Raw genomic sequence first — 14,245 nt, forward strand, 5'->3', positions numbered from 1 at the left:
TGGCTATATGTAGGTTAGGCTAAAAGGTGTATTTTAAAACATGTTGGCTAACATGCTTCAACACATTTTGAAGCTCTCATGTAAACAGGGCAGGTTGTGTTAGCCAGCTGAGGTGAATATTTATGCTTGTCTACCCATTGAATGAGCATGGGGGCTGACTGTTTTCCTACCCCCGCCAGCACAGTTCCTCAGACTCAGGGTGCTGGAGAGGCTTGTACTGGTACGGCCCAGGCTTTTGCTGTTTGGTGGATAGTTAGCAGGTTTCCTGTTCAATCTCACAGCTTCTCCCTGCACTAAATTCAATTTTAAAAAGACACTGTAAGAACTCATTAATTTTCCCGTGGCTAATCAACAAGCCTAATGATTCTCACCAGAAGTCCTCTCTTCTAAGAAGGATTTAATAACAAAGGGCTGTAGCTAAATCTTAGTCAAATAAGATTTTGCCTTTTTTTGGTAGCGTACATGTCAAGGTTCCTCCCCCACTCTGAACTCTAGGGTACAGATGTGGGGACCTGCATGAAAAACCTCCTAAGCTTATCTTTACCAGCTTAGGTCAAAACTTCCCCAAGGTACAAAATATTACACCCGTTGTCCTTGGACTGGCCGCTACCACCACCAAACTAATACTGGTTACTGGGGAAGAGCTGTTTGGACGCGTCCTTCCCCCCAAAATACTTCCCAAAACCTTGCACCCCACTTCCTGGACAAGGTTTGGTAAAAAGCCTCACCAATTTGCCTAGGTGACTACAGACCCAGACCCTTGGATCTTAAGAACAATGAACAATCCTCCCAACACTTGCACCCCCCCTTTCCTGGGAAATGTTGGATAAAAAGCCTCGCCAATTTGCATAGGTGACCACAGACCCAAATCCTTGGATCTGAGAACAATGAAAAAGCATTCAGTTTTCTTACAAGAAGACTTTTAATAAAAATAGAAGTAAATAGAAATAAAGAAATCCCCCCTGTAAAATCAGGATGGTAGATATCTTGCAGGGTAATTTAGATTCAAAAACATAGAGAACCCCTCTAGGCAAAACCTTAAGTTACAAAAAAGATACACAGACAGAAATAGTTATTCTATTCAGCACAATTCTTTTCTCAGCCATTTAAAGAAATCATAATCTAACACATACCTAGCTAGATTACTTACTAAAAGTTCTAAGACTCCATTCCTGGTCTACCCCCGGTAAAGACCAGCATATAGACAGACACACAGACCCTTTGTTTCTCTCCCTCCTCCCAGCTTTTGAAAGTATCTTGTCTCCTCATTGGTCATTTTGGTCAGGTGCCAGCGAGGTTCCTTTAGCTTCTTAACCCTTTACAGGTGAGAGGAGCTTTCCCCTGGCCAGGAGGGATTTCAAAGGGGTTTACCCTTCCCTTTATATTTATGACAGTACATGAGTACATACACTAGTATATGTTGAAATATTATCATATTGAAAACTGAAGTATAAAGTGAACATTGGGATGCACTATCCCAGGGTTTTTTTTTGTGTTTGTTTGTTCTCCTGCCATACTGACTAATTCACAAAATTCAGTAATTCACAATAGGTCTCCCAGTCATTAGTGCAAATTAATGAGGGCCCACAAAGCATCTGTTTGTGAATCTTGGCAGATGGTACCAATGAATTAGGGTAAAGAACACAGATTTGTTTAGTAAATTTTAATTTGTGATAGAATCACACTGTCATATCACATGGTCTAACCAAATAGCTTTTAAGGTAACCTTGGGGCTGCAGGGGGAATTCTTTCACTTTTTCCTCCTCCTCTTCCTCTGCTGAAGCAGCTCAGAACCATTTAAGAATTTTAAAAATATCCAAAACTCCAAAAAGCATGCTAAAAATTGTTATTCTGGGTTCCCCCACCGCAGACTAACTTTCAGCCCAAATCAGCCTCTGGTATGACTTCTAGCTTGAGTAACTGTCATGTCTTCACTTTGGAATCCTGGCAGAGGTGTTGCATGCATACATGTCCTCTCTCCAAAATAACATGCAGTCCAATTAAATACAAAAAACCCCTCAACAGTGTGGTTGTGATTTTACAAAATTGAAGTGAGGAACTCAAAAGTTACCGGGACGCATTGCTCATCTGCATTTTGTACTACAATACCGGCAGTTCTGTATCCTCTTTGTTATATGTCATATAGGTGTGTGCTCACTGTGACTAAGTTATGGTGGGTGTCAAACTATAACTTTGAATTTCTTAGCATCTGTGGGTGTAAAATCTGACCCATTAACTTACATTAACATGTTTTCATTGTTTTTTTTTAAATGTAGCTTCCCTGTTCTTTTAAAGGGGGTGGGGTAGGGGGGATAAAGTTGCCAGTGAAGAAGTCTGCAAGATTATTTGATTATACCTCTGAACCCTGCGGAGTATACAAATTTTGAAATTACATGTTGGGGTAGTGGGGAGATGTCATAAATATAAAGGGAAGGGTAAACACCTTTAAATCCCTCCTGGCCAGAGGAAAAACTCTTTCACCTGTAAAGGGTTAAGAAGCTAGGATAACCTCGCTGGCACTTGACCAAAATGACCAATGAGGAGACAAGATACTTTCAAAGTTGGGGGGGGAGAAACAAAGGTTCTCTCTGACTGTGTGAGGCTTTTGCCAGGAACAGAAAAGGAATGGAGTCTTAGAATTTAGTAAGTAATCTAGTTAGATATGCATTAGATTCTGTTTTGTTTAAATGGCTGATAAAATAGCTGTGCTGAATGGGATGTATATTCCTGTTTTTGTGTCTTTTTGTAACTTAAGGTTTTGCCTAGAGGGATTCTCTATGTTTTGAATCTGATTACCCTGTAAGGTATTTACCATCCTGATTTTACAGAGGTGATTCTTTTATTTTTTCTTCAATTAAAATTCTTCTTTTAAGAACCTGATTGCTTTTTCATTGTTCTTAAGATCCAAGGGTTTGGGTCTGGGTTCACCTGTGCAAATTGGTGAGGATTTTTATCAAGCCTTCCTCAGGAAAGGGGGTGTAGGGTTTGGGAGGATTTTGGGGGGGAAAGACGTTTCCAAGTGGGCTCTTTCCCTGTTATATATCTGTTAGATGCTTGGTGGTGGCAGCAATAAAGTCCAAGGGCAAAAGGTAAAATAGTTTGTACCTTGGGGAAGTTTTAACCTAAGCTGGTAAAAAAAAGCTTAAGGGGTTTTCATGCAGGTCCGCACATCTGTACCCTAGAGTTCAGAGTGGGGAAGGAAACTTGACAGGAGGCAACCAAAAAACCATCAGATCTGGAAGTACTTTAAGGTTTAACTTGAAGCCATAAAACTCCTGGGGTGCTCTATGGAATCCTGTTCTAGAGGTCTGCTGAATGAATGCATATGCTATTGCTATACTGAGTAATCAGAAATAGGCTAGAGAACTTAACAAAACTCTCTGAGCTACCAAACCTACTGTGAACTATTAGCTACAGTTATTCATCTGAAGTCCTCAAAACAGCAGAGGAACTATATAGATGCCAGGTTTCTAAGAGGAACCATGTTTCCAAGCCTCTCTATGACAGCAGGTTTAGCAATAAGCTTAGGAGAGTAGTCAAGGCCTCGAAGCTAATTCTGTTTGTCTTTGTGTTACCCTCTGGTGGTTCGTTGGAGGTGGAACTTCAGGCTTGGATTGAACTGGGATGAGCCAGGGATAAGAGAGATGACATTGACTTGACCCTGACAATGTTTATGATTAAAAGCTGTAATAGTTTTGTCTGTTGGTTAAATGATTTTTTACCTGAAGATGTCCACATGGTTTTATGTTGTTGCTGTTATAGCTATGCCCGGAGCCAGAGTTCCAGGTCAATAATATTTCTTTGACTATTGTCACCACACTAGCTCCTGCAACAGCTCCCAATTTCCTCTCCCTTCTTTCATGAACCCTGTCCTCCTCGCTGACTGGATTAGGATCCTCTACCTTTGCGGTCTGTTGTAAGTCGCTTCTGGGAGGCATGAGGTAAGGCTGGCATTGACAGTAGAGCAGTACCTTTCTCGTATTGCAACGAAGCAACATATAGCATGATGGCCTGTGTCCTGGTACAGAACCTTTCAAAGTAAAATGTTAGCACAGTATCCATCATTAAAAGTCAACATGTGGTCACAATGAAGACCCCTGTCATTTCCTTATATTTGGAAAAATAACTGTGGGGTATTTCAGACAAAAAAAGGGAGCCAACTGTGGCTAAATGTTGACCTTTTAATGGTGACCACTAATTGAAAAACCTGATTTTTTTTAATTAAAATTTTCAGGGAGAGAGGAAGGTGGTTTTGGATGAGTTTTGGATGGAAAGTTGAGTCAAAAATTCTAAATTCAGAGAATTTTGCCTAGCTCGAGTAAGCACAGTATTCTAAAGAAACAAATGGTGGCCACATATACATACCACAGCCCAAGGGGGACTGACCCAGTATAAGCCTCTCCCACTTGAGCTAAGGGAGTAACTGCTTTAATTGTGAATAAATAGGAGGCTCTTTTTCCTCTCTGGGAACAGATTTGATGGTTTGCACTTAGCCATTATAATATCCTGGTTTACTGGTGATTAATGCAAGAAGCTGATTTGGACTGATGTTTCTTTATTTAGATGGTATTCAAAATGTGGCTATCACTGGACTATAGGCACATTTGAAAAAATGTAATGCAAAATACATACAATATCAATTGGACCAATACACAACATTTACAACTTACCCCAAACTATCCAGACTAAAAGTCTCCCTTCCTAGCTATTTCCTACCCTATAGAAAGCCTGTGAAAACAGAAGAGCTTTGCAGCCTGACCTGAAGGTAATAGATCAGTTATGATATCAAATCAATAGCCCGAAGAATGGGGGCACTGTGTTTCTGGGGGGCAGAGAAGAAAACACTGGGTCACTTTGACCATATTTAAAAGGGAAGTGAAGGGAGACACATGAGTGCATGCAAACAGCCAGGGGTAAAGTGGATAAAGTACACCAGTTAATTTCTCATACATCAGGAACTGTAAAAGCAAAAGCTGCTTTAAAAGGGAAACACCTCTGTAGAGTCAGTCTCCTTAAACATGCATTGTTCCCCTGAGCCATATTGTTGAAGAAATCTACACCACTAGTATAGCACTTTTATTCTGTATTTCCTTCACATTGGCCTTGCAGCATCTGCTCATCTATTCTCGTCTGAAAGAATTTCAGACATGACAAAAGTAGACACTGAATGACTTCTATTAAAATGTCACAGAGAGGACAAATGCCCATAGCACTGGTTAAAGTGGATAAAGACAACCAAACAAAAAGCTATTAGGGAAGGTCTGCTGGCACTTGCCTTTCATCTCCGGAGATCTATTAACTTTAAACCAAAACTCCCCATCATGCTTATGGTTGTGGCCATGTATAAAATGGGAATATCATTGCTGGACTAAGATTTGTTCTGTGATCCGTCACTTTTATGTAACAAATATGACAATGGAGAAAAGAGGATTTCATTATTTATAACAATGGGCAAACTAGTTCAGACTAAATAGGAATGTCACTGAAACTTTGCGCAAGACCCAAATGGCTGGGGGGGGAGGGGTGCTCTGGGTTTCGGCAGGGGAAGGGGGGCTAGAGGGGCAGGGCCTTAGGCAGAAGGGGTGGGCCGTGTCGGGGGCTAGCCTTCCCGAGCCCGTGGTTCACCCACTACCCATGAATAGGCAGCTGAGAGTCTTCCAGGTCCAGGAGGGCAATGAGACAACAGTGGCAGCAGCAGCTGTGCAGCCCTGCAAGTGGGGGTAGTGGGTAGTGTTCAGTGAATTTGGATTTGCCAGGGCAAGGATCACCCTGGTGTCCCTAGGCAAAGACTCTCCCCTTCAAAATCCTCTCTTCCTGGAGCCCCATGATCTGCCTGGACAGAGACCACTTCTTCAAACCCTCCAGCTCTTTCGCAGCCTTGCAAACCCTAGAAGATGATAAGGGGATAAGTAACAGTCAGCATGGATTTGTCAAGGACAAATCATGTCAAACCAATCTGATAGCTTTCTTTCACAGGGTAACAACTGTTGAAAGGGGGAGGCAGTAGATGTGGTATATCTTGACTTTAGTAAGGCTTTTGTTACTGTCTCACATGACTTTCACATAAACAAACTAGGGAAATACAACCTAGATGAAGCTACTGTAAGGTTGGTGCATAACCAATTAGAAAACGGTTCCCAGAGAGTAATCATCAGTGGTTCACAATCAAGCTGGAATGGCATATCGAGTGGGGTCCCTCAGGGATCAGTTCTGGGTCCAGTTCTGTCCAATATCTTCATCAATGATTTAGATAATAACATAGGGTATGTCTACACTACAGAATAAGGTCGAATTTATAGAAGTCGTTTTTTTAGAAATCGGTTTTATATATTCGAGTGTGTGTGTCCCCACAGAAAATGCTCTAAGTGCATTAAGTGCATTAACTCGGTGGAGTGCTTCCACAGTACCGAGGCTAGAGGCGACTTCCGGAGCGTTGCACTATGGATAGCTATCCCACAGTTCCCGCAGTCTCCGCTGCCCATTGGAATTCTGGGTTGAGATCCCAATGCCTGATGGGGCTAAAACATTGTCGAGGGTGGTTCTGGGTACATATCGTCAGGCCCCCATTCCCTCCCTCCCTCCCTCCCTCCGTGAAAGCAAGGGCAGACAATCGTTTCGCGCCTTTTTTCCTGAGTTACCTGTGCAGACGCCATAGCATGGCAAGCATGGAGCCTGCTCAGGTAACCGTCACCCTATGTCTCCTGGGTGCTGGCAGACACGGTACGGCATTGCTACACAGTAGCAGCAACCCATTGCCTTCTGGCAACAGACGGTACAATACGACTGGTAGCCGTCATCGTCATGTCCGAGGTGCTCCTGGCCACATCGGCTGGGAGCGCCTGGGCAGACATGGGCGCAGGGACTAAATTTGGAGTGACTTGACCAGGTCATTCTCTTTAGTCCTGCAGTCAGTCCTATTGAACCATCTTATGGTGAGCAGGCAGGCAATATGGATTGCTAGCAGTCGTACTGTACCATCTTCTGCCGAGCAGCCATGAGATGTGGATGGCATGCAGTCCTTCTGCACTGTCTGCTGCCAGCCAAAGATGTAAAAGATAGATGGAGTGGATCAAAACAAGAAATAGACCAGATTGGTTTTGTACTCATTTGCTTCCCCCCCTTCCCCTGCTAGGGGACTCATTCCTCTAGGTCACACTGCAGTCACTCACAGAGAAGGTGCAGCGAGGTAAATCTAGCCATGTATCAATCAGAGGCCAGGCTAACCTCCTTGTTCCAATAAGAACAATAACTTAGGTTAACAATAACTTAGGCACCATTTCTTATTGGAACCCTCCGTGAAGTCCTGCCTGAAATACTCCTTGATGTAAAGCCACCCCCTTTGTTGATTTTAGCTCCCTGAAGCCAACCCTGTAAGCCATGTCGTCAGTCGCCCCTCCCTCCGTCAGAGCAACGGCAGACAATCGTTCCGCGCCTTTTTTCTGTGCGGACGCCATACCAAGGCAAGCATGGAGGCCGCTCAGCTCACTTTGGCAATCAGGAGCACATTAAACACCACATTCATTATCCAGCAGTATATGCAGCACCAGAACCTGGCAAAGCGATACCGGGCGAGGAGGCGACATCAGCATGGTCACGTGAGTGATCAGGACATGGACACAGATTTCTCTGAAAGCATGGGCCCTGCCAATGCATGCATCATGGTGCTAATAGGGCAGGTTCATGCTGTGGAACGCCGATTCTGGGCTCGGGAAACAAGCACAGACTGGTGGGACCGCATAGTGTTGAAGGTCTGGGACGATTCCCAGTGGCTGCGAAACTTTCGCATACGTAAGGGCACTTTCATGGAACTTTGTGACTTGCTTTCCCCTGCCCTGAAGCACATGAATACCAAGATGAGAGCAGCCCTCACAGTCGAGAAGCGAGTGGCGATAGCCCTGTGGAAGCTTGCAATGCCAGACAGCTACTGGTCAGTTGGGAATCAATTTGGAGTGGGCAAATCTACTGTTGGGGCTGCTGTGATGTAAGTAGCCCACGCAATCAAAGATCTGCTGATATCAAGGGTAATGACCCTGGGAAATGTGCAGGTCATAGGGGATGGCTTTGCTGCAATGGGATTCCCTAACTGTGGTGGGGCCATAGACGGAACCCATATCACTATCTTGGCACCGGAGCACCAAGCCGCCAAGTACATAAACTGCAAGGGGTACTTTTCAATAGTGCTGCAAGCTCTGGTGGATCACAAGGGACGTTTCACCAACATCAACGTGAGATGCCTGGGAAAGGTACATGACGCTCGCATCTTCAGGAACTCTGGTCTGTTTCAAAAGCTGCAGGAAGGGACTTTATTCCCAGACCAGAAAATAACTGTTGGGGATGTTGAAATGCCTATAGTTATCCTTGGGGACCCAGCCTACCCCTTAATGCCATGGCTCATGAAGCCGTACACAGGCAGCCTGGACAGTAGTCAGGAGCTGTTCAACTACAGGCTGAGCAAGTGCAGAATGGTGGTAGAATGTGCATTTGGATGTTTAAAGGCGCGCTGGCGCAGTTTACTGACTCGCTTAGACCTCAGCGAAACCAATATTCCCACTGTTATTACTGCTTGTTGTGTGCTCCACAATATCTGTGAGAGTAAGGGGGAGACGTTTATGGCGGGGTGGGAGGTTGAGGCAAATCGCCTGGCTGCTGGTTACGTGCAGCCAGACACCAGGGCGGTTAGAAGAGCACAGGAGGGTGCGGTACGCATCAGAGAAGCTTTGAAAACCAGTTTCATGACTGGCCAGGCTACGGTGTGAAAGTTCTGTTTGTTTCTCCTTGATGAAACCCCCTGCCCCTTGGTTGACTCTACTTCCCTGTAAGCTAACCACCCTCCCCTCCTCCCTTCGATCACCGCTTGCAGAGGCAATAAAGTCATTGTTGCTTCACATTCATGCATTCTTTATTCATTCATCACATAAATAGGGGGATGACTACCAAGGTAGCCCAGGAGAGGTGGTGGAGGAGGGAAGGAAAATGCCACACAGCACTTTAAAAGTTTACAACTTTAAAATTTATTGAATGCCAGCCTACTTTTTTTTGGGCAATCCTCTGTGGCGGAGTGGCTGGTTGGCCGGTGGCCCCCCCACCACGTTCTTGGGTGTCTGGGTGTGGAGGCTATGGAACTTGGGGAGGAGGGCAGTTGGTTACACAGGGGCTGTAGTGGCAGTCTGTGCTCCAGCTGCCTTTGCTGCAGCTCAACCATACACTGGACCATACTGGTTTGGTCCTCCAGCAGCCTCAGCATTGAATTCTGCCTCCTCTCATCTCGCTGCCGCCACATTTGAGTTTCAGCCCTGTCTTCAGCCCGCCACTTATTGTCTTCAGCCCGCCACTTACTCTCTTCAGCCCGCCACCTCTCCTCCCGGTCATTTTGTGCTTTTCTGCACTCTGACATTATTTGCCTCCACGCATTCGTCTGTGCTCTGTCAGTGTGGGAGGACAGCATGAGCTCGGAGAACATTTCATCTCGAGTGCGTTTTTTTTTCTTTCTAATCTTCACTAGCCTCTGGGAAGGAGAAGATCCTGTGATCATTGAAACACATGCAGCTGGTGGAGAAAAAAAAAGGGACAGCGGTATTTTAAAAGACACATTTTATAAAACAGTGGCTACACTCTTTCAGGGTAAACCTTGCTGTTAACATTACATACATAGCACATGTGCTTTCGTTACAAGGTCGCATTTTGTATCCCCCCACCGCGTGGCTACCCCCTCAACCTTCCCCCCTCCCTGTGGCTAACAGCGGGGAACATTTCTGTTTAGCCACAGGCAAACAGCCCAGCAGGAATGGGCTCCTCTGACTGTCCCCTGAAGAAAAGCACTCTATTTCAACCAGGTCACCATGAATTATATCTCACTCTCCTGAGGATAACACAGAGAGATAAAGAACGGATGTTGTTTGAATGCCAGCAAACATACACTGCAATGCTCTGTTGTACAATGATTCCCGAGTACATGTTACTGGCCTGGAGTGGTAAAGTGTCCTACCATGAAGGACACAATAAGGCTGCCCTTCCCAGAAACCTTTTGCAAAGGCTTTGGGAGTATATCCAGGAGAGCCATGAATGCCAGGGCAAAGTAATCCTTTCACATGCTTGCTTTTAAACCATGTATAGTATTTTAAAAGGTACACTCACCAGAGGTCCCTTCTCCGCCTGCTGGGTCCAGGAGACAGCTTTGGGTGGGTTCGGGGGGTCCAGGGTGAGAAACAGTTCCAGGCTGTCGGGAAAACCAGTTTCTCCGCTTGCTTGCTGTGAGCTATCTACAACCTCCTCCTCCTCATCATCTTCTTCATCCCCAAAACCTGCTTCCGTATTGCCTCCATCTCCATTGAAGGAGTCAAACAACATGGCTGGGGTAGTGGTGGCTGAACCCCCTAAAATGGCATGCAGCTCATCATAGAAGCGGCATGTTTGGAGCTCTGACCCGGAGCGGCCGTTCGCCTCTCTGGTTTTCTGGTAGGCTTGCCTCAGCTCCTTCAGTTTCACACGGCACTGCTTCAGGTCCCTGTTATGGCCTCTGTCCTTCATGCCCTGGGAGATTTTGACAAAGGTTTTGGCATTTCGAAAACTGGAACGGAGTTCCAATAGCACGGATTCCTCTCCCCAAACAGCGATCAGATCCCGTACCTCCCGTTCGGTCCATGCTGGAGCTCTTTTGCGATTCTGGGACTCCATCATGGTCACCTCTGCTGATGAGCTCTGCATGGTCACCTGCAGCTTGCCACGCTGGCCAAACAGGAAATGAGATTCAAAAGTTCGCGGTTCTTTTCCTGTCTACCTGGCCAGTGCATCTGAGTTGAGAGTGCTGTCCAGAGCGGTCACAATGGAGCACTCTGGGATAGCTCCCAGAGGCCAATACCGTCGAATTGTGTCCACAGTACCCCAAATTCGAGCCGGCAAGGCCGATTTAAGCGCTAATCCACTTGTCGGGGTGGAGTAAGAAAATCGATTTAAGAGCCTTTTAAGTTGAAATAAAGGGCTTCATCCTGTGGACGGGTGCAGGTTTACATTGATTTAATGCTGCTAAATTCAACCTAAAGTCCTAGTGTAGACCAGGGCATAGAGAGTACACTTATAAAGTTTATAGATGATACCAAGCTGGGAGGGGTTACAAGTTTTTTGGAAGATTAAAATTAAAAATGATCTGGACACACTCGAGAAATGGTCTGAAGTAAATAGGATGAAATTCAATAAGGACAAATGCAAATTACTCCACTTACAAAGGAACAATCAGTTGCAAACATACAAAATGGAAAATGACTGCCTAGGAAGGAGTACTGCGGAAAGGGATCTGGGGGTCATAGTGGATCATAAGCTAAATATGAGTCAACAGTGTAACATATTGCAAGAAAAGCACATCCAGTCATCTTCATTGTCTCTTCCATTCTTTGGGTTGCTACCACTACTGCTTCTGTAGCTGCCATAGCCTTCACTCCTAAGCTCCTAAGAAGGAACCACCTCCTGCCACACACACACAAACTCTCCAAACCTACAAAAACACCACACACACACACCCCTTCCCTCAAACTCCCCTAACAAATTTCCCCCCCATGCTCCCCCTCAAATTCCCCCCAAATTCTCCTAACAAACTGTCCCCCAAACTCTCCTAACAAACCCCCCCCAAATTCCCCTAACAAACTCTCCCCCAAACTCCTCCGTTTTCAGCTCTGTTTGCTGTCTCCTGTGCCCCTGCTCCTGTTAACCAGCTCTAATTTCAACTCTTGTAAAAATGTAATATGACAATACTTTCTGTTCCCATCACGTGCTTTAGATCCAAGTGGCACACAGCAAAGACAAGACCAGTCTTTGAATGCTGAGAAGACTTTAGAGCTAGTTGGAACAGTTCTGACAAAACACTCCAGGCTAGTATGGTCCCTCTCATTAAGGTTTGCATGTCCTTGATAAATACATGGGAGAGGCTTAGCCATGATCTTGTTGAATGGTCTTTTGTGATTATTTTTCCTTTTGAGGAAGAGTTCTGTGGGGTTTAAATTCTGTAACTCCCATTGGCTTTAATGGGAGTGTGACAGAGTGCTGGGAAAGAGCAACTGAACGAGCACCCTGATCACTGTTTAACCATTTATGCTCCCAGAAATGGCCTGACTAAGGAGAGGAATTTCTGTTTACCAGATCAGATTGGGGCAGGGAAGCTAATGAGCTAATTAGCCCATTAACAGGGAAACTGGAAAACAAAGCACAGGAAGGAAGTGCAGAGCAGAAGAAAGAGAGACACAAGGCTAGCTGGACTACAAGGGAGCTCTTTGTGTGGAGAGACCTTTCCCACCTTTCCCCACCCCTTGGTAGAAGGGATAGCTAAGCTGAATGTCTCTGTAAATAGTATGGTTGCATGAGAATGGGAAAGGTGGTGAGGTGAAGCACTGTAAATAAACTACAGGGTGATATCTCCAGAAGGAAGGTCTGTGAGCAATCTGTATGAGAGCAAAGAAAACAGGAGCAGCAGGTGCCCCATCACAGGGAGTCTCAAATCTAAATCCTGGTTCACTGCTGAAAATGTTCCCCTAGGGAGATTTAATACAAGGCAGCTCTTAACGTAGTGATAAACACATTCCTACATCACTGCCTTTGATTCTGCATCACACACACATTCTTAGTCTTCAGAACAATGGAAATATAGTCTTCAGAACAATGGAAATATAAGGAATCTATCTGATCATTTGGGATTACTTGTGTCATTCAGTCTCCAACTAATTTCTAATATGCCATTAGGTTTACTTTTTTGCCACATCCCTCCATGCAGAAGTGAAACTTATTTCATGTATTTGTGTTTCGCAAAGACCAAAATAGCCCCAGGGCTAAATTGACAGGAGTGGAACAAAGTGCTTGCTCTTCAATAAAATATAATCTTTTTGTGTAGCACTCTGCCCCTATAAAATCCTTTTTTTCCTTCTAATAATGCAGCAGTACCCAGCTAATAAGAAACTTAATTGTAATTAACTGTCCTTGAAATATATTTTGAGGCCAAACACAATATGATTAATACCAGAGATTCATGGCTTCACACTGAGCAAAACGTATTATTCAGAAAAGTTGTCTTTACAGTGACAGATAGCTTTTTGAGTTTTATTCATGATATTTTCTATGCAATGCATTTAAAAATCAGCTATGAAGGACACTTTGGACTAAAAAGTCTACTGCTATAGAGTACAGAGAGCAGAATGATTTTCTTCATCATGATTGATTATTTTATCTTTTTTAATATTATAGGCTGTGTTGGTAGCACCACCTATAATTAGGGTTACCCGACACTTTCCATTATGAGACCCTGTGTCAGTTGCTTATAACTTAACCAGACTGTAACTGTTTGGGCTGAAATGTTCCAGGGCAGGTCTCTGCCTCAGGCTGATTTTTGTTTTCTAACAGTTTCAGCTAAAACAATTCACCCATTCCTGAGAATGAGGTTAGGGGGAAATACATTGTTTTGCCCCTGTTAATAAAATTCTTATGACCACTTTGTTGAAAAGCTTTATTGCCCAAATGCTTTGGAGTAAGAACTTAAAATTTAGTTGGGGGGAAGGGTCACGTTGGTATTAGGGATGTGCATTTTGATGTTTCTGTGAAAAGTTGCTCAAATTTGGCCAAGCTATGAGCCTCCAAAAATGGAAAAATCTCAGTTCTCACATGTTGTAATGCACCTGTATTGTGCAGGAGATCAGACTGGATGATCACAATGGTTCAATTTCAGTTTGCACGTGTTATAATTAATTCAGGGGAGTCCTGTGGCTTGTATTGTGCAGGAAATCAGACTAGATGGCTCACAATGGAGCCTTCTGGCCTTGGAATCTATGGATCTATACTCAATAGAGACTTAGAGTTTGGCAGCTAAATTTTCTGATGATTCCTTCTGCACCAAGCATGCTACAGCTTAAGGCAGATGGGGCTGAGCAGGAGTTTTCCTGCAATTGCTACTCCCAACTGCATCATAATGCATACTCACAGGGATCTGTTTCAGAGTAACAGCCGTGTCAGTCTGTATTCGCAAAAAGAAAAGGAGTACTTGTGGCACCTTAGAGACTAACCAATTTATTTGAGCATAAGCTTTTGTGAGCTACAGCTCACAATGCTTATGTTCAAATAAATTGGTTAGTCTCTAAGGTGCCACAAGTACTCGATGCTTATGCTCAAATAAATTGGTTAGTCTCTGAAGTGCCACAAGTACTCCTTTTCTTTTTGCGAATACAGACTAACACGGCTGTTACTCTGAAACAGATCCTTGTGAGTATGCGTC

At 44.4% G+C, this 14,245-nt stretch overlaps 2 protein-coding genes across 4 annotated transcripts in view; both read right to left on the minus strand.

Annotated features, from left to right (window-relative positions):
- CLVS1 (clavesin 1) overlaps positions 1-14,245 on the minus strand; it is a 139,349-nt gene that overhangs the window by 29,626 nt on the left and 95,478 nt on the right. The gene's annotated exons all lie outside the window — the stretch shown is intronic.
- LOC140905902 (myb/SANT-like DNA-binding domain-containing protein 7) lies at positions 8,858-10,683 on the minus strand. Its single transcript, XM_073329400.1, has 2 exons — positions 10,135-10,683; positions 8,858-9,546 (listed from the first exon to the last, which is right to left on the minus strand). The coding sequence occupies exons 1-2, from the start codon at positions 10,675-10,677 to the stop codon at positions 9,529-9,531; spliced, it is 561 nt and encodes a 186-aa protein (XP_073185501.1). The 5' UTR covers positions 10,678-10,683; the 3' UTR covers positions 8,858-9,528.

Source organism: Lepidochelys kempii, chromosome 2 (genome assembly GCF_965140265.1).
Source record: "Lepidochelys kempii isolate rLepKem1 chromosome 2, rLepKem1.hap2, whole genome shotgun sequence".
NCBI lineage: Eukaryota > Metazoa > Chordata > Testudines > Cheloniidae > Lepidochelys > Lepidochelys kempii.

Bases quoted from the DNA above. Each gene is read 5' to 3' on its own strand.
- LOC140905902 (XM_073329400.1), bottom strand. From the start codon at position 10,677: ATGATGGAGTCCCAGAATCGCAAAAGAGCTCCAGCATGGACCGAACGG.